Source organism: Equus przewalskii, chromosome 14 (assembly GCF_037783145.1).
Source record: "Equus przewalskii isolate Varuska chromosome 14, EquPr2, whole genome shotgun sequence".
NCBI classification, from domain to species: domain Eukaryota; kingdom Metazoa; phylum Chordata; class Mammalia; order Perissodactyla; family Equidae; genus Equus; species Equus przewalskii.
The window spans coordinates 39,307,420-39,333,145 of record NC_091844.1 but is presented as its reverse complement, the minus strand read 5'-3'; the positions used below and the strand labels follow the sequence as shown (position 1 = coordinate 39,333,145).

General features: G+C 35.7%; 1 protein-coding gene across 8 annotated transcripts in view; it reads right to left on the bottom strand.

Annotated features, from left to right (window-relative positions):
* The window catches only part of USP34 (ubiquitin specific peptidase 34), a 253,192-nt gene that overhangs the window by 202,572 nt on the left and 24,894 nt on the right, over positions 1 to 25,726 (bottom strand). For 7 of the 8 annotated variants that reach the window (XM_070572601.1, XM_070572605.1, XM_070572606.1 and 4 more), the window contains exons 2-3: positions 9,601 to 9,688; positions 3,061 to 3,481 (exon numbers count right to left, since the gene is read on the bottom strand). In XM_070572601.1, the coding sequence (XP_070428702.1) occupies positions 3,061 to 3,481; positions 9,601 to 9,688 (509 nt within the window). Of the gene's footprint in view, positions 1 to 3,060; positions 3,482 to 7,203; positions 7,287 to 9,600; positions 9,689 to 25,726 lie in introns of all 8 variants that reach the window. The other variant, XM_070572604.1, reaches the window with a different exon arrangement.

Below are 25,726 nucleotides of genomic sequence, written 5' to 3'. Positions count from 1 at the left end.
AAAATATACAACTATGTACCAGGGGGCTTTGGGGAGAAAAAGGAAAAATAAAATCTTTAAAAAAAAAGAAAAGAAAAGAATGCAACTGGCCACCCTGCCAAAATTGTAACATTAATTAATATTACATAGTTCCAATGACTACATCTTTAAAAATATTAAAAACAAATATCAACTTCAATAGAAGAGAAAGGAAGGATGGGGGAGGGGGGAAGAAGAAGGGATTCCAAGTTCCAATCTTATTCACTATTGGCAATGGAGACAATAGTTACAGTGATTAGTCCGAAATGACTGAGAAGCAGTTTAGTAGAATAAGACCCGAATTCTAGAACTCTCTCAATAATAGGCTTCGTAAACCTGATCAAAACTAACCTCTGCAAGCCAGTTCCCTCTTATATAAAATAAGGATGTTGACTAGGTTTCTAAAGTCACAGCTATCGAAATACTAACACGTGAGTATTGAATCTTCTCCTTCTAAAGAGGGTTGGCCAATCTGTGCCTTTTAAAAAGAAATAAAAATAAAAATCAAGGCTTTATCAGGAAGGGATGGCACAGCAGTATGAAGGAAAGACTGGATGGCCTATCTCCTTATAAAAAGGTGGGATTAAAAATCTTTATGGTAAACTCTATTGCATTGCATAGTAAATACTGGTTTTCTTAAGATATCTGTGTTTATGTGTATACAGATACACACAAATACATACTATAATTTTATAATATATATGTATGCCACCAAGGTTTTCATCTGAGACCCTTTGAAACAGCTAACCCTTAACATATTTAATTACATGACCAGTAGGATAGATACCTAGAAATTTTAGAGTATTTGTAACAGATCATTACAAAGATACTAGAAACTTGGGAAATAACTATTATGAATAGAATATTAAAGAAGTACATGTAAATTCTGTCTAAGGAGATTCCTCCTTTACTATATACATCTAATGGTGTTTTTTTAATTAGAATTTTACCTCAAAGACCTCATGAAACCATTGCTTTTAACCAAGGAGTCACATGGAATGATCCTCAAGAATAGTAATAACGAGGCACTTTATTCCAAAAGGGGAAGTAGAGGGGAGTGGACTATATCCATATTTGGAGATTATCGTTTTTGAAAGTCATTTAAAAAAAAAGATAAGCAAATTGATTTTAGGAACAAAATAGCAGACATAGTATTGCTATAGTTCTGTTAAGAGATTTTTAACTGGAGAAAAATTTATTTCTCAGAAATGTTGCATGAATTTCACATATCTAGGTCCTGAACCAAACCATTTTTAGCATCCTTCAATTATCAATTTAAGGCATTAAAACACTCTTCACATGGGTTCTTTTTTTTTTAAGATTTTATTTTTCCTTTTTTCCCCCAAAGCCTCCCAGTACATAGTTGTGTATTTTTAGTTGTGGGTCCTTCTAGTTGTGGCATGTGGGATGTCGCCTCTGCATGGCCTGATGAGCAGTGCCATGTCCGAGCTCAGGATTCGAACTGGCAAAACCCTGGGCCGCAGAAGCGGAGCCCACAAACTTAACCACTCGGCGATGGGACTGGCTCCTCATATGGTGTTCTTAACATTAAATTTTGCAGGTTTGCACGAAATGGATCCCTTTTGTTGAAAAAAAGGATTCTGAGATGACATTTTTCAGAATGTTTAATAAATATCTTACGTGATGTAACAGATTTCATCAAAAGGTTTCTATATGGGAAGATAACGGACTAAGAATTCTAGAAGACAGAGCACAATCTGATTGATTTAAAATATTCTTATGGGGAATTCTAATAGGGAAAATATCCACCTCCTGGGCTACGTTTTTAAATAGTCTCAATTCAATGTGAAAATATTTTCTCTAAAGGACAACTTTTTTTTAGTTAAAGAAAGAAGTCCAGAGAAATCAGAATGAAGGTCATAAAACAAATAAGCTGGAGAAAATAGACAGACTTTAAGAAAAAAGCATATTGGTAGATTTGTTAATGGCCACAACTCTTCCCATCCCAGGACACATAAGAAATAGAACGTACTTTAAAGTTTAAAATGAAACTTTACCTCTCCTCCCATCCAGAGACAGAGTTTACTTCACACCCCTTTAAATCTGGGCTGCCCCTGTGAGATACTTCAACCAATAGAATGTGGCAGAATTGATACTGTGTGGTTTCAGAGGCTGGACCTTTAGAGGCCTTAGCGCTTCTACTTTTGCCTTCCTGGATCAACACTAAGACTATCATGTAAGGTAGCCAGTGTACCCTAGTGGAGAATGAGAGGCCATGTGGAGAAAATCCAAGGAGCCCTAGACAACAGCCAGCACCAACTGTAAGACATGTGAGTGAAACCAACTTAGACCTTCAAACCCATCTGACTCTCAGAGTAAATGCAACCACATAAGTGAGGACACACAAAATCAGCAAAAAAATTGTCCATCCAACCACAGAATCATGAGAAATAATAAATCACTGTGGTTTTAAGACACTAACAGAATAAATTACCACATAACTATCTCAATTCCCACTATGTGTAGAAAGAAACGCCATTGTCTAAGTGAACCTAAGGTGGGTTACTAAACTTGAAAAGGCTTGTAAAACTATCACTAATGAAACGAGTCAAGCATCTTGACTTACAAAAGAAAATACTATTATTTAAAACTAGTGGTTATAGATAATTTGTTAAGCTTTTCTTTCTTGACAAAGAGAATTCCAAATTCTGTTACCTATCTTTCTAAGAATGAAACTCAAAATTCTATGTACTGCTTTTTCCTCAATCACTACTTTTTGAAAGAGTCACAATAAGTAGAGCACTGATCTACATCAGTAAACTGTTTAGATCACTGACAAACAGTTCAATTTTTATAAATTCAATTTATAAATCTTCCCTTAACAGTACTCTGCTGAGCAACTGTTCAACACAAGTTGATACCGAAATGGTCTGGAAAAAAACTGGAATAGTTTTTTATAACAATGGTGATTTTTATAAAATTTTCGATTAACACTGTCTTCATATTTATTCATAAGTGAGAAATTGTGAACATAACTATGAGTTGGTATTACTTAAAATTCACAATCCTATTTTTACATACCTCTATAGTGGGATGAGTATTATGCTTGTAAGCAGTATATAAGGGAAATTGAATTTGAAAAATTTTTGCCACACATAGTAAAAGTTTTTCCTTCTCATCCGTACTCCATAAACTAAAAGGATCAGAACTCTTTGAAGATTCTTCCTCAGTCAGATTACAAATTCTTGTAGAGTTTGATTTTTTTTCTATTGATTTTTGTCTTTCTGTACTTCCTTCATTACACTGTCTTTCTATATTCAGTGGTTCTTCCACTTGATTATTCTCATCTTGCCACGTGGAATCTATGTTAACAGTAGTACAATGTTTACAAAGCTGGTCCCGGAGCACTTGAACTTGGGCAATCACTAAGTTAATAAGTGCACACACTACTTGGTTAAAAATCTCCAAATGCTTATATTCCTTGAAGCAGCACAGACATTGCCTATAAGAGAAAAAAATCAATGCATTATGCTTCCTAGAGAGGCAAAAATTATCTTTCCAATAAGTAATATAAAAAACAAGCAAATACTAAAATACTTTTATTTCCAGTTTTTATTTCCCCTTCCTGATGAGGTGGCACCATAATAACTTATAAAGATAGCAACACACCAAAAACTGATACTTTAGCTAATAAAAAGTGACCATATTAGGTTGATAGCTATCATCCTCCATTTTTGGTATGTATTTCTCTGTCCTTCTACACAAAGTACTATTTAACAACTGGAATTGTGGCATATATCTTTGCCCCAATTCTCTAAGTACTCAGTACTTAATGTATGTTTAAATAAACATCAGGAAACAGGCTATAATAAAATAGCTTATTAGTAAAGCTAACTGGTTATTTTACATAAGGGGTTTTGCTGTCAAACCAATAAAAAAGCTACATTTTAAAATTAGTAATTAGTTTGAAGGCTACTTGGGAGGGGCGTTCCTATCCTTTTGGCAGATCAAAAGCTTTTAGGAACACCACATACACACAAGCACACAGTTCAGCTCCAGTAAAAATAAAAGTAAATGAAAGCACTAAGAGTCAACAATAATTATACACAAATCTGGTTCTCTTAGACATGTTCAGTTAGTAGCATAATGCCTGGCATGGATAATCAAAAGGGTCTGGTGAATCAATAAGTAAATGATACACAATTATCAGGTTATAATAATAATTGTATCCAATGATGGATGATAATTAAGCAACTATTACTTACAATTTGCACCTAGTTATATTACCAAAACATCTATATTATAGTCCAAATAGATCACCAATTCCCTGTATGACCAAGAAAAAATAATTTCATTTCTCCAGATGTGACAGATTTGAAGTATAGCCACAAATTCTTTAATACTCTTTCCTTTAGAAGGTGAAACCCAATTTTCCTCCCCTTCAATGTAGACCAGACTTAATGACGGGCGTCTAGTGAATGGAATGCGGCAGCAATGACAGTGTGTGATATCTGAGACTCAGTCATAAACGACATTGCCCCTTCTGTTTTGCTCTCTTTTGGATCAGTCACTCTGGAGGAAGCCAGCTATCACGTAGTAAGATACTCAAGGACCCCTTGGAGAGGTCCACAGGAGAAAAACCAAGGCCTCCCACTAACAACAAGCATCAACCTGTCAACCACGTAAGTGAGCCAACTTGGAAGCAGATCTTCCAGCCCCACATAAGGCTTTGGATGACCATAACCTGGCCTACATCTTGACTACCACCTTACGAGAAATTCAAGCCAGAACCAACCAGCTAAATCACACTCAAATTCCTACCCACAGAAACTCTGAGGAGAATAAATGTTTATCGTTGTTTTAAGACACTACTTTTGGAGTAATTTGTTACACAGAAATAGATAAATGATACATCAGGCCTATTTTCTCGGTGGAAAAATTAAAGGGATTTTCTCACTAAGGCCTCCTCCAGTTCTAAAATTCTACACTATCACAACTTCTACAAGAAGAAAAATAAATACATAAAGTTTTTCTTATGAATAGCTTTTTCCTCTAGGTTTAGGAAAAACCAAATTCAAAGTGAAGGATCATACATTTGAATATCTTTCTTCGGTGAAAACAGAAACTGAGTTCCAAAAAAACCCACCCTGAAGTCAGATTTAGATTAGGAAAGCCTAAGAGCCAGTCAAATTTACTCTAAAAAAATCAGTGTCAGGAAATGGGCATTAAATTGCTTGATAACTGACTAGAAAACTAAGTTATATGATAACATGAACAAAGTAACAGAGAAACTGGATCTAGGTCCTTACAGACCCAAAATATACAACTTCAAGGAGAGCTGAGAGTCTAAGTGAAAATACACACGCACACACATATCTTTAAAATACTTATACATTACATAAATTACACATTTTATTATATTACACTCAATTCTGAGAAGTCTAGGTATTCGAATTCTCAATACATATCCATACCCACAACGCAAGGGAGAAAAAGTTTTTTAAATAAAAACATCACTTTCAGTTAAGCCCAGCTTGATTTTACACATAAATTTATTTCTTCTCTGTACTAAACTCTACTACAAATATACTAAAGGAAAAAAAAGACATAACTCCATAAGGAAAGAGATAATAGAAAAAAAGATGACAAATAGCAACAAATTTTGGATGACACAAAAGAGAGGTATAGGAGGTGACTTAGAATGGAAGAAATAAACTTGCAAGGGGCTACAGAAAGATATATCAGCAAAAAGAAAGATCCACCCCACAGAACACTGGAAAGGATCAGGACTAAAGAACATCAGATACCTCTGAAGGCAGAGAAGAAGCATGGGGCAGAAAATAGGACTCAATGAAGGGTACAGTTACAACCTGCAGGTTCCCATCCTAGACAACCAGGACACTATTCCTACTTGACCCAGGGAAACAAGAACTTTTTCCTGTACATAAAGAGAACTAGATAAACTCAGGAATACCAGATACTGAAGAAGACAGGGATGATACAAAAATCTGAAAGCAGGAGAATTAAATGAAATTATGACTGAATGGTGAACCTCCCCAAGTACCCTTCCCTGCCCAACACCAGACTAAAAAATCTCAAGGTCAAAGACTGAAAGATACTTCTCTTAGAGAACGTGAACAATCTACGAAAAAAGCCCATTTATTCCTAGTAACAAAGCCAGCTCATCATTTTACCATCACACAGTATAGACCAACACCTGAGATGCCCCATTCACACAGCCATTTCTCAGTGCCCCTTTCTTAACCATGAAGGATCCTTCCACTATCTGAGCACACGAAAGGACTGTTAATCCACTGTATCCAACCTGAGCAAAAGTTGTTTTAACTATGAGCTAATTTCTGAAAGGCATTACTTTAGATAGTGGTCAATATCAATATCCCACTGGTCAAATTTCTTGATATCAAAATAAAAGGCAGAGCCTTAAAGAGTGGACAACATCCATTAACCTACTTAAATGCAAAAGCTTCTAAAACTGTTCTAAAAAATGAAGTTTATAAAAACAATGAAAAATAAAAGCAATAGCCTCAAACGTTTATTAAGTACAAATGACAGGTATGAAAGGTACAATTTTTAGACTGAAAATACAAAGGTCAGAGAGAACCTCAATCCTAGCTGACACTCAGAATTCTTTTAGGGGAGAAATCTTGAAATAAAGTTAAAAAGTAGATAGGTAGGAAACAATGATCAGTCTTGAACACCTGTTAAGATATGTGGAATTTACAAAATATAAACTTAAGCCTGTTTTGTAATAAGCTTTAAAGAAGTCAAAAAACACTAGCAACACTTCCAACACGAAGGATTTTGCCTCATGGTATCAATGCTTTTGTCACACGATATTCCTTTCAGACCTTTATATGCTATCTTCCTAATTTATATTCAACTTATTCTCCTAATTGCCTCTTTCAATTCTCTGAATTAGTTTTCCTCCCATTCCATTCCTAAGTACAAAACTAATAAAATAAAATAATGATAATCTGTTAAATCAACAAACGTAACTAACTTTCCAGATCTTACAGACAAAACAAAGGAGTGGCAGTTATCTGACTGGTATACAGCAATTAAAAATGATGACATAATATTTGATGACATGGAGAGACTGATCAGAGTTGACTACACATGAAAAATCAGATTATAAAACATACATGTAATAAAATCACATTTTTGTGAAATTTTAAACTGTACCAAGGCTATACAAAAACTTACCAGTTACTGTGCATGGTGGCATGCTTTTATTTTTTTACTCTGATTCTCTGTATTGTCTCAAAGATTTTACAATGAGTGTATCACTTAAATAGGAGAAAAATAATATAAAATATTCAAACCTTTGTTAATGCTTATAAATATTAAATTCTTGACAACACACTATTTTTTAAATGAATATTCTCTTCTACCTTATTTTAGTCAATACACTAGAAAAACATATTGATGACCAGTGACAATCTTATGAAAGCTATTAACACTTTCTCCCATAAAACCTATTAAGGAAAATTTTGTATGAAATGTCATGGGTTTATTAGCATGCTAGGGTACATTTATGGACTTCCACGGTCATGGGCCCCCAAGTTAAGAATCTCTTTTGTAGATGAACTGTACTTTTTTAGTAGTTATTTATTGCCTACAAGAACCACAATCTTAATTTAGGCAACAATATTTTTTTGATGTCCAAAAAAGAAACGGGTGAGTGGGGGCCAAGGGAATAGGCAAAAATTTTTACTACAAAGCACTGTGATCCAACTGGATATTTTACTGTCACTTCTTCTCTATCAGCATGAACCATTAAGAGTGTAACATTCTACTTTTTATTACTTTCTACTACTAGCTAAAAACCGTTCACACTTATCAACATGTGAATAAAATTACAAACGTTACAAACTGGTTTCCAGTTCAGCTTTTCATGCTTTCACCCTTCAATATATATTTCATTTTATAAAATAAATTTTAACAATTTTAATTAAAATAAGTGGTTAAGTTCTTTTGTCAGATATCGTGCTAAGCACTTTATTTATTCAAAACCTCAAGAGCTTACAAAAGTTAACTAATTTATCATAACCATCCAATACACAAGTGATGAAGCAGGACCAGAAGCCACATCTATCTGGCTCCAAGGCTACACTCTTAACCACTACCCTCTGGAGTAACACGAGATAAAGGCAGAATGTCTTTATACATTGGGGGAAAACATCCTTTGATACTCCAATGAAACACAAATTATTGCCTAAAACTGTATATATCAAAATTTCCTTCATAATTTCATTCCCATCCACAGACTCCAGGTTAAAAATTCCTGAATATATACCTAGGATAAAAGTGAACTAGGAATGGGAAAATATAACTCCCACCCAGCTTCACCAATAACTAGTGGTGAGACATTAGGAAAATGATATTATTTCTCTGGATTTCATTTTATTTAGTGGTACAACCATAAACCCTGAAATTAGAAGCACAGTTTTATTCTAGTATAACATGTTGTCACCAAGCTGTAGATACAATAAATAAATCCAGAATTATGACTCAAATGCAACATTTCTCAGCAAATCCTTTAGACTATTACTGTTAATTTTAAATCATTAACTTATTAGTATTATGAAATATCCAATTGTGTATTCCACCCATAGTGAAAGCCACAGCAACCACTGTTAAACTTAGCCAAAAAGAATTCAGCTGGCTGACACTCAGAAAAGAGATGCCAATAATGATGGCACATAAGTTTTAAATAACCGAAATCTGTAAATTTTTTTGGAACAAATATATGTACCAATTTTATTGATAGAGAGAAGGAAAAAATATAAGACAAAAGGACATTACTGTAGGCCAAATGCTATTTGAAATCAAAACTATTCTGATAAACTCCATGATCAACTAGACTGTGTGCCTTAAGACATTCATTTATGTCATCACCACATTTAACGTGTTCATTAATCATCTCATCCAATGCTTCAAACATTCTTTACCCATAAAAATTTTATAAGGACAAAGAAGTTTAAACAGGATAGGCACACAAGCAAAAAGAATTTCTAGCCGTGACTAGCTAAAATCACACTGAGGAACAGGAATTTGCAAAACCCTTACAAACTTTGGTTATATTAATGATTGTGTTCCCTAAAGTCTTATTCTCTACAGTCTCAATATATGTATTATTTAAAAATTGGTCTAATATACATAATATTATTATTATATAATATGTATATTATACATAATATACATAATACTATGGAAAAGGAACAAATAGCAAACGGCTTTCAGAAAGGTCAGTGTCCTCTACCACAATACTGATTTTTTTTCAAGGATTAAGCTTGTTACAGGTCTCTAGCTATGACATAATGAGTCTTTAAACTCTAAAATAATTGCTTTTAGAATTTCAATCACGCCTATATTTCTAAGTAATTAAGGAGGAGTTAAAGAATTAGATTTTTATTTTAATGTTTTAAAAACAAAAGCATGAATAGCCCCATAAATAAGGAGAAGAAAAGATTTAATAAATATTGATAAACTATCATTTAAAGGAATAAAACTCAACATCCTAAAGGGAAAATTTGATGACAATGCCAATTTAAAATACAACTCACAAAGTTAGTCTTCAAAATACTTAAAGATGCATACCTCTGTGTCCAGGAATTGATATAAGCAAATATTTTGAGAGTATGTTCCTTTCTGAGCTGCAGTCCATCACCACCTTCTATATCCGATACTGAAATAAAGTAGAAAAAATAATGTTTAAAACTACAAATAAATAATACTAAACGAATACTAAAGCCAATACTTAAAAAAAAGGCCTAGATTTGCAAATGCAAATACTTCAGATAATTTGTTTTTTTGCTTTCACCAAAGAAAACAAACCTTTATTTATTTAATTAATGACTAATTTGAGCTTAAGAAGAGATTTTTAACAGATATAATTTTGGGCAGGAAGGGAAGAAGACACTTTGCCAGTTATTCTGGCTGTCTCTCAACTTCAAATCCACCCTTCTGTTCTATGCTTTGTGATGCTGGGGCTGGAACTCTGCAAGGTGCATTGTTCATTTCTAGCTAGCTTCCTGTTAAGATCTTCCTCCAGTGCCTACATGGCACTAGGAGACTAGACGAAAGGGGGACTCCAAGGACTTGTTCGCTTGCTCTATCTGAAAGTTATCACTCAGCAGCAGCATTGATTCCAGGCTCCAGATTCCAAGAAGCAATCTCATGAGAGCCCTTCTCAGAAGTACTAGCAGTAGCTAGGCAATATCCCCCCCTTGAAGTCCCAGCTTTCTTCACATGGCCCACTTCTAAGTGATTAGATTCTGACAATCCTCTTTCCTTTGTTTCCCCAGCCTTAGGGGAAATTGGTCCAGCTTTCTGCAGTTGTCGTCATCATCATCATCTCTGGGTGTACTCAGGGTTCCGTCTTTGCTCTTTAAACCTCCAACATCTGTCTAATTACTTCTCTTTATTAAATTCCCTCTTCAATTCCTTGACCGGACCCTGACTGACATAACTAGCATTTCATATACACTACGTACTACTATGACAGGAATCTAAAGTTAAATCCAGAATAGAAACTGTATAAAGAAATACAATTTAGCTAATGGTCCAAATAAGTCTTCTAATGTAAAATGTTTGATTGTACATGACAAGGGGTCAGCAAATGTCTCTAGGAAGAGCCAGAAAGTGAATATTTTAGGATTTGCAGGCCATACAGTCTCTTTTCACAACTACTCAGCTCTGCCTTTATATCTTGAAAGCAGCCACAGACAATATATAAACACATGAGCCTGGCCAAGTTACAAAAACAAGCAACTGGCCAGATTTTGCACAATGGGCCATAGTTTGCCAACTCCATGACAGACAAAGCCCAACAAGATAACATAAGCCACAGCATTTAAATCTTCACTGTGTCTAGAAGTTATCATATATACATTCATTAAATAGTTATTGAACACCCTATATGCTAAGTAGTAGACATACAATGGTGTATGAAATAGGGACAGCCCCCACCACATGGAACTTAAATCTAATGATGAAGTGAAAGGACGAAAAGAGGTAAATGAATAAATAATAAAACTCATACATACTGTGATAAATGCCAAGAAGAAACCAAGTACGGTATTGTGTAGCAAATATTGACTCATCTTAGAATGGACAGTCAGGAAGATTCTCTAAGGAGGTGATTTTTAAGCAAAGACTAGAATGCTAAGAATTCAGACATGAAAAAGAGAAAAAGAGATTAAAGCATTCTAGGTAAAGAAGCTGACATTTAAAGACAATCAGCAGGATAACATGAAGACAGATCTAAGGATGATCACTATGCAGAGACCCCAAAAACACTAACTCAGTTAGGAAGAAGAGAATAAAGGGGTTCTAGGTAAGGTGGTTCAGAGATAGGGAGACTAAACATACAGTTTACATTTAATTTAAATGAAAAGAGTTTTACTCTTTTAAAGGTTTTAAATGTCTCAAGCTTGCAGAGGAATTAGAATAGATGAAGAGAAACAACACACACGTGTACAAACTGGCAGCTACTAATCATAGGAATGAAAGAAACCGTACAAGGCAAGAAAGAGAGTATACTACCTGGCTCAGCAGTCAACATTATTTACATAGTCCTAAAAACACAAATACACAATACTGATTCAAAAACAACTGAAGAGGCAGGGCAAAGGTAAAAACACTAATCGTCTTCTCCCATAGAAGTCAAGAGTAGAAAATAGGTATCAAGAAATAACAATATAATCTTATTTAGACATAGGAAGGTAAAAGCTGAGGGGGAAAAAGATCAGATAAAATGGCAAGTGATTACCTCTAGGAGAGAAAAAGTGGGGCTGCAGCAAGAGACTGCTCTTTTTTGTTATAAGCCTTGCAAAACTATTTGACTATGTTTTTTTAAACAAGGCATACACATTATTTACTAAAAATTAAAACAAAAAAGGAATAGAGCTCATTATCCATAAGTTATTTCTTATGAACAACATTCATACTCTATTTTGGGACTAAAGTTTAACTATCAATGATTTGTATCTCTTATTCCTGGGTAGTTTGCAAAACTAGACTGTAAGTCAAAATTTTAACTGGAGGAAGGGGACTTTTTTTAAAAAATAAACACTACTTTTAGTAGAGCGATAGAGGAGGAACCCAAACTAAGATAAATGAAATGAAGAGTACTGTTGATTCGAATGTAAATGGATAATTAGGTTAATAAACTGAATCTTTAACAAAATGTCTAATATTCAAATTCAAAATAATTAGTGAAACAGGTGCAAAAGGATACATACAGTATCATATCATAAAAAAACTGTGTTATTATAACTCATATACAATTATCAGACAAATATGTACACTGTAATAACATACAGCCAAATCAAAAGAATGGTTACATCTCAGGAAGAGGATAAAGATATATGAGAGAGGAAGTGCTTTTATCTGCAACAGGCAATTTTTCTTATTTTAAAAAAACAAAAGGTGCAGGCCCCGTGGCCGACAGGTTAAAGTTCTGCATACTCTGCTTCAGCGGCCTGGGTTCACAGGCTCAGATCCCCGGTGCAGACCTAGTCCACTCATCCGCCACGCTGTGGAGACATCCCACATGCAAAGCAGAGGAAGACTGGCACGGGTGTTAGCTCAGGGCTAATCGTCCTCAAGCCAAAAAGAGAGGAGGACTGGCAACGGATGTTAGCTCAGGGCCAATCTTCCTCACCAAAACAACAACAAAACCCACAAAAACAACTAAATTGTGAGAGAAAATGATACCTGACTTAATAAAGTCATAGCAAGCTGAAAAATCAGGCTGATAGTAGGGAATAGAAGCAGGTTAATTGTGTTCCATGAATCTCAGACAGGCTCAGGAACTGGAAACAATGAATACCTCTGAAAGCAGAACAGAAGTGGGGCTAAAAAATATTAAAGTCTTATTAAGAAGCAATTAGACATACCCCCCTCCAGGACCCTCCCCCCACCTCCCACCCATACACATTCTCTCCAAAACACTGTTTCCTCTCTGGAAATGTTGAACCAGAGATCTGGTTTTCGGAAAGCCACACAACTGAAAGACAGGAGTATCTTATTGAAAACATGTAAATGTCTCTGTACAAGCATTTCCTAACTATGTGATGTAAGCATTCCTGAGAAGCCTCATGTCATACAAAATCTTGCACTAAGGAATAATGAGGCTAACAATAAAACAAGATTAGAAGCACACTACTGAAAAACTATGAAACTTTACAACCAGAGCACAGACAAAATCAATAACTAGTCTAATTTAACATGAAAAATACTAGCACAGTTAAATCTGTTGGCATTTGCACCTAACCAGTGTCAATAAACCTGCAGCTTTAAACCATGAAGGCCGTGCTTCATCTTTTGATATGAAGGTTCCTGAGAGTATTAAATTCTAATAAAGATCATTTCCCAAAGAATAAAGATGGAATATAATCATTCTCATGAATCCATCATTTTAATGACTTTGCACTACTTCACCTTCTCCATGTAGCTTTACAAAGTAGAAATACAGAGGTCCTTGAAAGCAACAAATCAACATGCAGAACAAGAAAGCTTTCTAAGGATTGTCAGCTTTGTTGCTGTTTCTTCATATACTGGTATGGTCTTCTATTTAATCACAAGAAAGTTTGTGTGGATCACCACATAACATTATTGTGATGGAGGAAAACCCCAAATGACCAGTAAGATGTTCCGTTATACTCATACCATTTCTCTATTTACCAATGTTGTGTATGAGCTTAATATTTATTGTTAAAAAAAAAAAAAAAAGAACAAACACCTTGTTTTAGATCAGACTATATACTCAATGTTGAGACTTATGGCACTCTTCCCCTGCTCAGCTCCAGAAATACTGAAAGTCCAAGTAGGAGGATGAAAGATCCCTCTCTGGTAGTACTGACTAAACCAAGAGCGGTAAAAAAATTCTCTTGGCCAGGGAGAGAATGAAAAGTCATAAAGCCAAAGTATATGCCAAACAAATGGGTAACGAGGTAATAGCACCTGAGGCCTTGGAAACCAAAGATACTACTGCCCATCAAGGAGAAGATCCTGACAACAAAACCTAGCTAGCAACCATGACAGAATAAGATAAACTGGGAAGTGAGATAAGGCAACTACTAAAAACAAGCTCTTGGTTTGTATGATTTCAGCAAGAAGATGAGACCATAATATACAGTGCCAGGTTTCCTTTCCCAGCCTGAAAACACAGGGAATAGAGTGGCTGCAATGACCCTTCTCTAACACAAAACACAAATGACACGTATTCTGGAAAAAGCATATGTGTGGTCAGACACCTATCCCCACCTGGCAGCCTAACTGCTCACCAACACAAGATTTCCAACTCATTCCATTACACCTGCTTCATAACCAGAAGGGTAACGGAAGGACATCTTATCAGGCTCTCCAGAAAGAGAGTGAACACTGTTCACAATGCTGAAAGACTGAAAAGCTCCTCCTCTAAGATCAGCAACAAGAAAAAGCAGCCACTTTCATGACTTCTATTCAACATTGTATTGGAAGTTCTAGCCAGAGCAACTAGGCAAGAGAGAGAAATTTGAAAGGAAGAAGTAAAATTACCTCTGTTCACAGATGACATGATCTTATATGTAGAAAACTCTAGAGAGCTCACAAAAATAACCTGCTAGAATAAATGAATTCAGTGAAGTAGCAGGACATAAAGTCAACACACAAAAACTCATTGCATTTCTATACATTAACAATGAAGGATCTGAAAAGGAAATTAAGACACAATTCCATTTACAAGAGCATCAAAAAGAATACAAGACTTAGGAATAAACCTAACCAAGGAGGCAAAAGACGTATAGTGAAAACTACAACACATTGCTGAAAGAAATTAGATGCAAATAAACAGAAATCTCATATTCATGGATTGGAAGACTGAACAATGTTAAATGTCAACAGTGCCCAAAGTGATCTACAGAGTCAATACAAAATCCCAACAATATTTTTTGCAGAAACAGAAAATTCCACTCTTAAACTCATATGAAACTTCATGGGACCCAAATAACCAAAACAATCCTGAAAAAGAAGAACAAAGGTGGAAGACTCACACTTCGTGATTTCAAAACTTAAGTACACAAATCAAAACTACAATGAAATATCACTTCTCACCCATTAGAATGGCTATTATTTAAAAAAGTAGTAACACACAAAACAACAACTGCAGGAGAGGATGTGAACAAATTAGAACCCTTGTGCACTCTTGGTGGAAATGTAAAATGGTGCAACTGCTATGGAAAACAGTAGAGTGGTTCCTCAAAAAATTAAAAATAGAACTCTATGATCCAGCAATCCCACTTTTAGGTATACATATTAAGAAGAAGTGAAAGCATTATTCACAATAGGCAAGAAGTAGAAGCAACACAAATGTCCATCAACAGATGAAAGAACAAAAAGTGGTGTATACATATCAAAAAACATTATTCAGCCTTAAAAACGAAGGAAATCCTATCACATGCTACATGTGATACAACACAGATGAACCTTGAACACATTATCCAATAAGTAATCAAGCCAATCACACAAAGACAAATATTGTATGATTCTACTTAAATGAGCTATCTTGAATAGTCAAATTCATAGAAACAAAGTAGAAACGGTGGTTTTAATGATCTAGGGGGAGAGGGAAATGGGGAGTTGTTTAATGGGTGCAGAGTTTCAGTTTTCAAGATGAAAAAGTTCTGGAGATCTGTTGCACGACAACGTGAATATTCTTAACAACACTGAACCGCACACTTAATGGTTAAGATGGTAAATTTTACGTTATGGATGTTTTACAATTAAAAACTGTTTAATTTTTAAAAAGGAGATAGGGAAGCCCAGTCTGCAGTTTAAAAGCTACTGATCCTCATAATTCATCAGAGATCCATTAAAGTCCACAGTATAATACAATAAAAAAGTAAGGAAAGCAGGAGGCAGGCAACTTCACCCAGAAATCCTTCCACCACTTCCTGTAGAGGAGGAACTGTATTCCAACCCCAAAGGGTCAACCATCTGGACAGGGAAGAGGGCAGGTAAGGTGGAAGAATTGTCACACAGATCTCAAGAATACCAAAAATAGCCAAATGGGACAGATCAAAGAAGAACTGGAAATATCAACACTGTGCAATACCCAGGGGTGCAAGAGATGCCATCCCCCAAAAGCAAGAAAAGGAAATTCAGTAACGGAAAGAAATATACCTACTGGCACAATACATGGGGTAGAAGGGTGAGAACAGGTTGAAAAGAAAATGGTTCTTACCACTAAGGTCAAAAAAACAAGATGCTGAGCCAGCCTTAATGACCTAGTGGTTAAAGTTCAGCACGCTCCGTTTCAGCAGCCCAGGTTCAGTTCCCAGGTGCAGAACCACACCACTCATCTGTCAGTAGCCATGCTGTGGTGGAAGCTCATGTAGAAGAACTACAAGGATCTACAACTAGAATATACAACTATATGCTGGGACTTTGGGAAGGGGGGAAAAAAAGAGGAAGATTGGCAACAGATGTTAGCTCAGGGAAAATCTTTCCAAGCAAAAAATAAAACCTCATAAAAACTTCAAGATCAGAAATGGATAGTATGATGGCAAGCACAATCCCAAAAAGAAACATGAAGGGATGGGAGATATAACCCAGGGGTCTAGTGAGAAACTACTGGCAGCTATGACCCAGATCTTACCCCGAATAAAGGGTAAGTATTCTCATATACAATCTCACAACTCATCAGAGGAAAAAATTCCCGACCACTGACCAGGCCAATGGTGATGAACATAACCTCATATATTTCAGGTCCAAAAAATTCCTGCCCCAAGGCTCTTAGAAGCCAGTAAGAAAGGTACTTTCAGCCAAGTCTCAAAAGAACAAAAACTACAAGAAGCTGAGCCCTACCTAGAACCCTGGCTAGCACCAAGGTTAGCCATTGAGGTCAAACAAGATGGGCAAAATGGCTAAAAGAAGTACAAACAGCTCCAGGAGACTGGTACTAGCCAGTTATTCCTTGGCTTTACAGAAATGGCACAACTAACACTTTATTTTAAACCTAGTAATGCATGTTCACCAATCTTTTAATACAGGGCTTTTTCTTAGGGTTTTGGCCCAATGACTGGAGTCCTGCATTTTATCTTGCATTTAAGAAGAAACAAAAGCAGTGCAGCACTATCATTTCCATTCCAGTATTCTGTTATAGTAGTTTCTACACTTGCTCAATTTGCAAAGCAATCTAAATACAGAACACTTTCCAGATTTTTTTAAATTTCCCAATTTTCTGTCTTAACCACATCTAATTCCAGAGAAATTCTTTTCCTTTTTCTTTCTTTCTTTTTTTTTCTTTTTTTTTTTTGCTGAGGAAGATTCACCCTGAGCTAACATCTGTTGCCAATCTTTCCCTTTTTGTATGTGAGTTGCCACCACAGTACAGCCACTGACAGACAAGTGGTGTGAGTCTGTGCCGAGGAACTGAACCTGGGCCACCAAAGCAGAGCACACCGAACTTAACCACTAGGCCACCAGGGCTAGCCCAAGAGAACTTTTTAAATACAACTCATCATCAACTTTTTCCAAATTTACTTTTTTCTTTTTAATCTAAAAAGCAAGACACAGACACACAATCTAGGAAAGGGTTAAGGAAAGTTTCCTAAAAAAAAGGAACAAGTAAGCTGAAAGACAAGAGAAAAAAAGGAAGCAAGAAGGATAGTCAGAAAGCAATAGGAAAGTGGAGCAATGACAAAGAAGCCTGCAGGAGATGGAATCCTAGTCACAAGGATCCTCACGTGCACAGGTTCAGAGAATTAAGAGAGAGAGAAACATAATGTACTGGATAACTGCTAAATAAGGGAATGAGAAGGTAAGATAAAGCTGCTAAATTAGAAGCTAATAAATCTAAGGCTTAACTCACTAAATAATACAAGATTCAGTCAGAAAATTCTAAATACAACCATAAACCATAAACGCTTTAAAATCAGTTGCCTTGAAAGTGAAGCGTTAAATGATCTATTACCAGACCTGAATCACAAACACATTTAAAAGGCTATTCAAAGTGTCAACTAAATAAATATAAGCCAATTAAGAAAGGTACTACATAGTCATAAATGTAGGTGAACTATTGTCAGGCAAATTTTAACTTTTAATATCTTAAGTGTTTCATTCTTTTGTACATATTTGAAATTTGCCATAAAAAGTTTTAATAAAAGCTTCAAAGAAAAAGAACATTACCTAGAGTAACAATAATCAAGACTGAGAGGCAGACTTCTGACCCAAAAAACAGAATAAAACCTTCAGAATGTTAAAATAATGGCCATTCTAGAATTTTATACCCAGGTAAACCTCAGAAAGAATTGTGAAATAAAACTTTGGACAAATATATATGCTTACCACTGACAGGCCACAACTGGAAAAGTGAAAAAAAAAAAAAGAAAAGAAAACAATTAAGAGGCACCTCAAAAGAAAAAAAAAAGGGTACAGGAAAAGGGGGTAATAAAAGGAATCCAGGAGCAAGCAAGAAGCAAGAAAAAAATAGTGACGGGTATATACATGTGGACAAATCTAAATAAGCAAACTGATGAAGAATTAACAAAATACTTATTAGTTTTAGAGCTTTAAAGTTAACTGAAATACTAGACAACAACACAGAAGATGGCAGAAATAAAAACTGGCATTCTGAAAGTGTTCAGAATTGATATGTTTGATCATATAAAAAGTTTATATTATAGACAAAAGCAACAAAAAAGCAAGCTTCAAACAAACTATAAACTAGGAAAAGTCTTTGGAACAGGGTAGTCTCTCTGGGCTCAAATAAAGAGATTATGAAAAAAAACAAAAGAGAAAAAATATACACATGTGGCTCAAACATACCACTGACATGTTATTTTTCTCTTACTCGGTTTGCAAAAAGTTGAAGTAACACCTAGTGTTGGTAAACTCAAGAGAAAACAAGTACTCTCATACAGTAGTGAAAAGAATTTGATGATATTTATCAAACTTAAAAATACTGACCTTCTGAGTAATTACTCTTTTAAGCATCTTTTTCCTACATCCAAAATAACATCCATGGGTATTCAACACAGTAATGTTCATAAAAACAAAAGGTTGGAAATAATCTAAATGTCTATCAATAAAAGTTAAATATATCCTGACAATGGAAAACTATGTAGGAGAAAAAGAAAAAAAGGATGCTCTTTATAAACGGGTATGATAATCCCCCAAAAGTTAAGTGACTAAAAGCAAAATCATTATGATTCTCAAAAACGACTAATTGGGGGCCGGCCTCGTGGCTTAGTAGTTAAGTTCATGCACTCTGCTTCAGTGGCCCAGGGCTTTGCCAGTTTGGATCCTGGGCACAGACATGGCACCACTCATCAGGCCATGCTGAGGTGGTGTCCCACATCCCACAACCAGAGGCACTCACAACTAGAATATACAACTATGTCCTGGGGGGCTTTGGGGAGAAGGAGGAAAAAAAAAAGAAGAAGAAGAAGAATGGCAACAGATGTTAGCTCAAGTGCCAATCTTTAAAAAAAAAAAAAAAAAGACCAATTGATCACCACTTAAATGTCAAAAATTTTAAAGAACTAACTCACATTTGGAAAACTGGTAAATAAAAGGGAGGAAACAGACATTTATCCTGCTTCCCTGTACTAAGGGTAATTCAAAATAACTAAAAAGACAATAAAAAGAAGTTTCTCCTTATACATATTGTATAGCTAATAAAAAAACGATAGGATTAGAATATCACCATTTTGCAACTGCTAATGAAATAAAAGATCTAGGCAATGGCTGCTAGCATTACAAAAGCAGCAACAACATGACACATTACGTGCCCTCTGATGAAAGAGTATAACAAATCCTATAAAAGTCTTAGTGAGAAATCTAATCTGAATCTGATCAAACCTCTAAACCTAATAATCAAATTACAGAAATAGAGGAGACAGAAAAACATGTTAAATAATTCCACAAGAACACAATAAGCAACATCCAGACTGAAACACCTCTACGGGCTAAATGATCCATGGAATCAGCAGTTTCTTCAACAAATATATAACAAGGAAAAAAAAAAGGAAAAGGGAACATAGAAATTAAATCAGTCTTAAGAAACAAATCAGTAAGACCACTAAGCTATCCCAACTGAGGAATGATTCCTAAAAAGCTATCCTTAAAAATAAAAATTAAAAAAGAAAGAAAAGAATCATATAGTAAAAAATGAACACACAGTGACTACAAACTGCGGGCCAACCAGAATCTATAGAATTAGTCCATACAGGTAACCAAACAAATAAAACACAAAAAGCAAAATGAACAAAACAACAAATTACTCAAAGAGCCTCAAACTAGAAACAAACCAAGTGTCTAAAGAGTGGATTGATTTTTTAAAAATTACAGTTATATATAAAAATTACATACAAATTTTAAAAATTAGTTATTACACGGGGCTGGCCCCGTGGCCGAGTGGTTAAGTTCGCGCGCTCCGCTGCAGACGGCCCAGTATTTCGTTAGTTCGAATCCTGGACGCGGACATGGCACTGCTCATCAGACCACGCTGAGGCAGCGTCCCACATGCCACAACTAGAAGAACCCACAACGAAGAATACACAACTATGTACCGGGGGGCTTTGGGGAGAAAAAGGAAAAAATAAAATCTTTAAAAAAAAAAAAAAAAAAAATTAGTTATTACAGAATTCTATTTAGTGATGAAAAGCAACAGACTACTGATACACTAATAAGCAACGTGAATAACTCATAGTCATATGCTAAGTGAAAATAAATGCCAGACACAAATAGTACATTAAGTTTATTTCAATTTTAATAAAATTATACAAAAGACAAATCTAAGCTTGGGTGGCATAAAACACATCAATAGAGAATGATGTCCTTAAAACAGCCAATTATGAGTTTTCTACCATCTTCCTCCCAAAGAACACTGATTTTAACAATCACCCATGGACAACAGTGCCTTTGCGGAAGTCTGGGAGTCCAGGGCAGAAGTTCCAGCACATAATTGGAACAAAAAACCCAAAACTCCAAGATTGAACACAACAAAGAGGGTAAGAGTAACAGTTTCACTTTACCTGCAATACCCCTCCCCCAAGGTGGCAGAGCATAGTGCCAAGAGATCTCTTAGCCTGTGATTTCTCCAATGGGGGAAGTGAGAGAGCATGAGTGAGCACCCAGCTTACGCAGTTGTGCAGGATACTGCCAGAGACCCATTTCATTCTCATGCCAGCCAGGATATTGAGGTGTACTACATGATTCAGAGGAGCAGAGCAGCTGGGAGAACAGGAGGTCTCTCAGACAACAGAAAAGGGGCACAGATCCTACTAACTGTAATGCAGACTTTGCCAGGAAACCCATCCACAAGCTCCCTTGCCTTAGGATGCCCCCAAGTGGAAAATGGGCAGCCCTAACTCTCCAAGCACCTCACCCATAAACACTCCCACCCTGGGACTGGCTCCCTGTGTGCACCCCTTAAGGGCAGCAAGAGCAAGCCTTTGCAGTTAATGAACACGTGCAAAAAGCTGTCCTGACTCTGCAAAAGTGGAAACAAGCACATGAACTTGAGAACTAACCACTGTCCTAGGGAAAGTAAACAATAGGCTGACAGCACTAGACCCAGCTTTGCATAATCCACGGAAGGCATACAATCTTAAGAATTTCCCCCCAAGAGAAAACAAGAAAAAAGGAGCAGGTGTATGCATAGAAAAAGGCTGAGAAAGCCTCAGAATCCCTACAGGGCTAACAGGAGGTATTATCTCCCAAAGGCAGTGAATAAAAGTTGGAGAAAGAGATTGCCTCTTCAGATGCAAAAACAGCAACTCAAGACTTCAAGGAACATGAAAAAATCAAGGAAACACTGAACCACCAAAGGAAGACAATAATTTTTCATAACCAACCCCAAAGAAATAGAGATCTGCCATTTGCCCAATAAAGAATTCAAAACAGTTGTTTTAAGAAGTTTAGTGAGCTACAAGAAAACATAAACAATTCAACAGAATTAGAAAAATAATACATAAACAAAATGTGAAGTTTAAAATAAAAGATAGAAATCATAAAAAGAACCAAGCGAATTCTGGAGCTGAAGAATACAATGAATAAAGTAAAAATGCAATACAAAGCATCAACAGCAGACTTGATCAAGCAGAAGAAAGAATCTGTGAAGTACAAGACAGGTCACTTGAAATTAGCCAGTCAGAGGAGAACACAGGAAAAAGAATGAAAAAGAGTGAAGAAAGCTTGTGGGAACTATGGGATAAAATTAAGAGAAATAATCTATGCATGACTGAAGTTCCAGAAGGAGAAGAGGGGGAAAAAGGGGCAGCAGTTTATTTAAAGAAATAATAGCTGAGGGGCCGGCCCCATACCCTAGTGGTTAAGTTCAGCATGCTTCACTTCAGCAGCCTGGGTTCAGTTCCTGGGCACAGACCTACACTACTCACTCGCAGCCATGCTGTGGCAGCAACTCACACACAAAATAGAGGAAGACCGGCACAGATGTTAGCTCAAGGCGAATCTTCCTCAAGCAAAAAGAGGAAGATCAGCAACAGATGCTAACTCAGGGTGAATCCTTCTCTGCAAAAAAATTTAAATTAAAAAGTAAATTAAAACGTAATGAAAAGAGAAATAATAGCTGAGAACTTTCCAAATCTAGGGAGAGATGTGGACATCCAAGATTATGAAACTCATAGCACCCCAAAAATCAACTCAAAAAGATCTTCTCCAACATATACTGCAATAAAACTATCTAAAAGACAAAAAAAATCCTCACACACACGAGAACCCTATAAGGCTATCAGTGGATTTCTCAGCAGAAATCTTACAAGCCCAGAGAGCACAGGATGATATATTCAAACAGCTCAGAGAGAAAAAACTGCCAACCAAGAATATTTTATCTCACAAAGTTGTCCTTCAGAAATGAAGGAGAAAGACTTTCCCAGACAAAGAAAAGCTGAGAGAATTCATCACCAGTAGACCTGTCTTTAAAAGAATGCTCACAGAAATTCCTCAAGCTGAAATGAAAAAACACTAATTAGTACATGAAAACATACAAAAGTAAAAAACACATTGTTACAGTACATAGCCAAGTTCAGAATACTCTATTACTGTAATATGGTGGTATGTCAATCACTTAACTCTAGCATAAATGTTAAAGGACAAAACTATTAAAAATAACTACAGCTACAATAACTTGTTAATGGATACACAATATGAAAAGATGTAAATTGTGACATCAAAAAGAAAGAATTGGGGGATTAAGGTAAAAGGGTAGAGATTTTACATGTAATTAAAATTAAGTTATCAGCTTAAAATGCACTGTTAGAAACATAAGATATTATATGTAAGCCTCATGGTACCGCAAAGCCAAAACCTACAGTAGATACACAAAAGACAGAAAAAGGAATCAAAGCATACAACTAAGGAAATAATTCAGAAAGGAAGACAGCAAGAGAGGAAAAAAGGAACTACAAAACAGCCAGAAAACAATGAACAGAATGACAGGAGTAAGTCCTTACCTATCAATGATTACTTTAAATGTAAATGGATTAAATTCTCCAAAGACACAGTCTAGTTACATGGATAAAAACAAGGTCTAATTAAATGTCACCTGCGAGAGACTCACTACATCTTAAAGGACACATACAGGCTCAAAGTTAAGGGATGGAAAAATATGCAAAATGGAAACACAAAGAAGGGGTAGCAATATTTACATTAGAAAAAATAGACTTTAAGCCAAAGACTGTAACAACAGACAAAGAAGATCATTATATAATGATAAAAGGATCAACTCATCAAGAGGATACAACAACAGTAAATATATATGCACCTAAGAGAGTATCTAAAAATATTAAGCAAATACTAACAGATTTGAAGAGAGAAATAGACAAAAATACAACGACAGCAGGGGACTTCAATATCCCACTTTCAAAATGGACAGATCAAACAGAAGGGCAATAAGGAAACATTGGATTTCAACTATACTTTAGAACAAATGGGCCTAACAGACATATATAAAACACTCCATCCAACAGCCACAAAACACACATTCTCCTCAAGTGCACAGAAAACATTCTCCAGGATAAATCACACATCAGGTCACAAAACAAGTTTTAGCAAATTTAAGAAGATGGAACTCACACCAAGTATCTTTTCCAAACACAATGCTACAAAACAAAAATCAATAACAGGAGGAAAGCTGGAAAATTCACAAATATGTAGATATTAAACAACACACTTCTAAACAACCAGTGAGTCAAAGTCAAAAAGGGAAATAAAAAAATATCCTGAGACAGGGGCCGGCCCAGTGGCGTAGTGGTTAATTTCACGTGCTCCGCTTTGGTGGCCCGTGGTTTGCTGGTTTGGATCCCAGGCGCAGACCTATGCACCACTCATCAAGCCATGCTGTGGCAGGCATACCACATATAAAACAGAGGAAGATGGGCAAAGATGTTAGCTCAGGGCCAATCTTCCTCAGCTTAAAAAAGAGGAGAATTGGCAACAAATGTTGGCTCAGGGCTAATCTTCCTCAAAAAACAAACAAACAAACAAATCCTGAGACAAACAAAAATAGAAACACAACATATCCAAACTTATGGAATGCAGCACAAGGAGTCCTAAGAGGAGAATTTGTAGTGACAAATGCTACACTAAGAAAAAAGGTCTCAAATAAGCAACCTAACTTTACACCTCAAGGAGCTAGAAATAAAAAACAAACTAAGCCCCAAGTTAGCAGAAGGAAGGAAATGACAAAGAGCAGAGCAGAAAAAAATGAAATAAAGATTAGAGAAACAATAGAAAAGATCAATGAAACTAAGAAGTGGTTTTTTGAGAAGATAAAAAACAGACATTTTTAGCTAGACTAAGGAAAAAAAGAAAACGTAAATAAATAAAATCAGAAATGAAAGAGGAGACAACTGAGTTACCACAATTGATACCACAGAAATACAAAGAATCATAAGAGACTACTACGAACAACTGTAAGCTGATAAATCAGACATCCTAGAAAATGCAAAAACCTCTAGAAACATACAACCTACCATGACTCAATCACGAAGAAACAGAAAATCTGAACAGGCCAATAACAAGGGGACTGAATCAGTAATCAAAAACCTCCCAACAAAGAAAAGCCCAGAATCAGAGAGTTTCACTGGTGAATCCTACAAAACGTTTAAAGATTAACACCAATCCTTCTGAAACTCTTCCAAAAAAATGAAAAGGAAGGAAAACTTCCAAACTCATTTTACGAGGCCAGCATTACCCTGAAACAAAGTCAGACAAGGATACTACAAGAAAAGAAAACTACAGGCCAACATCCCTGAATACAGATGTAAAAATGTCTCAACAAAATACTAGCAAACCAAATTCAGCAGCACATTAAAAGGATTATAACACCATGATCAAGTGTGACGCATCCCTGGGATATAAGGATGGCTCACCATACACAAATCAATAAATGTGATACATCACATTGGTAGAATGAAAGATAAAAATCTTAGAAACATCTCAGTAGATGCAAAATAAAAAACCATTTGACAAAATTCAAAATTATGGTAAAAACTCAAATTGGGTATAGTACGAATGTACCTCAACATGATAAAGGCCACTGCAATATTGTGATTTATAAGATATATAAATACATATGGTCATGTAGATGACAAAAATTTGTTTCTCATCTATATTTGGTCTCCATCCACAGTTCCTGGCTCAAAGCTCCCAAAACCCTTGGAATGTCCTGAGCTTTCCTAGAGCAATAGAAGCATCAATTCCTTAAAACATCTCA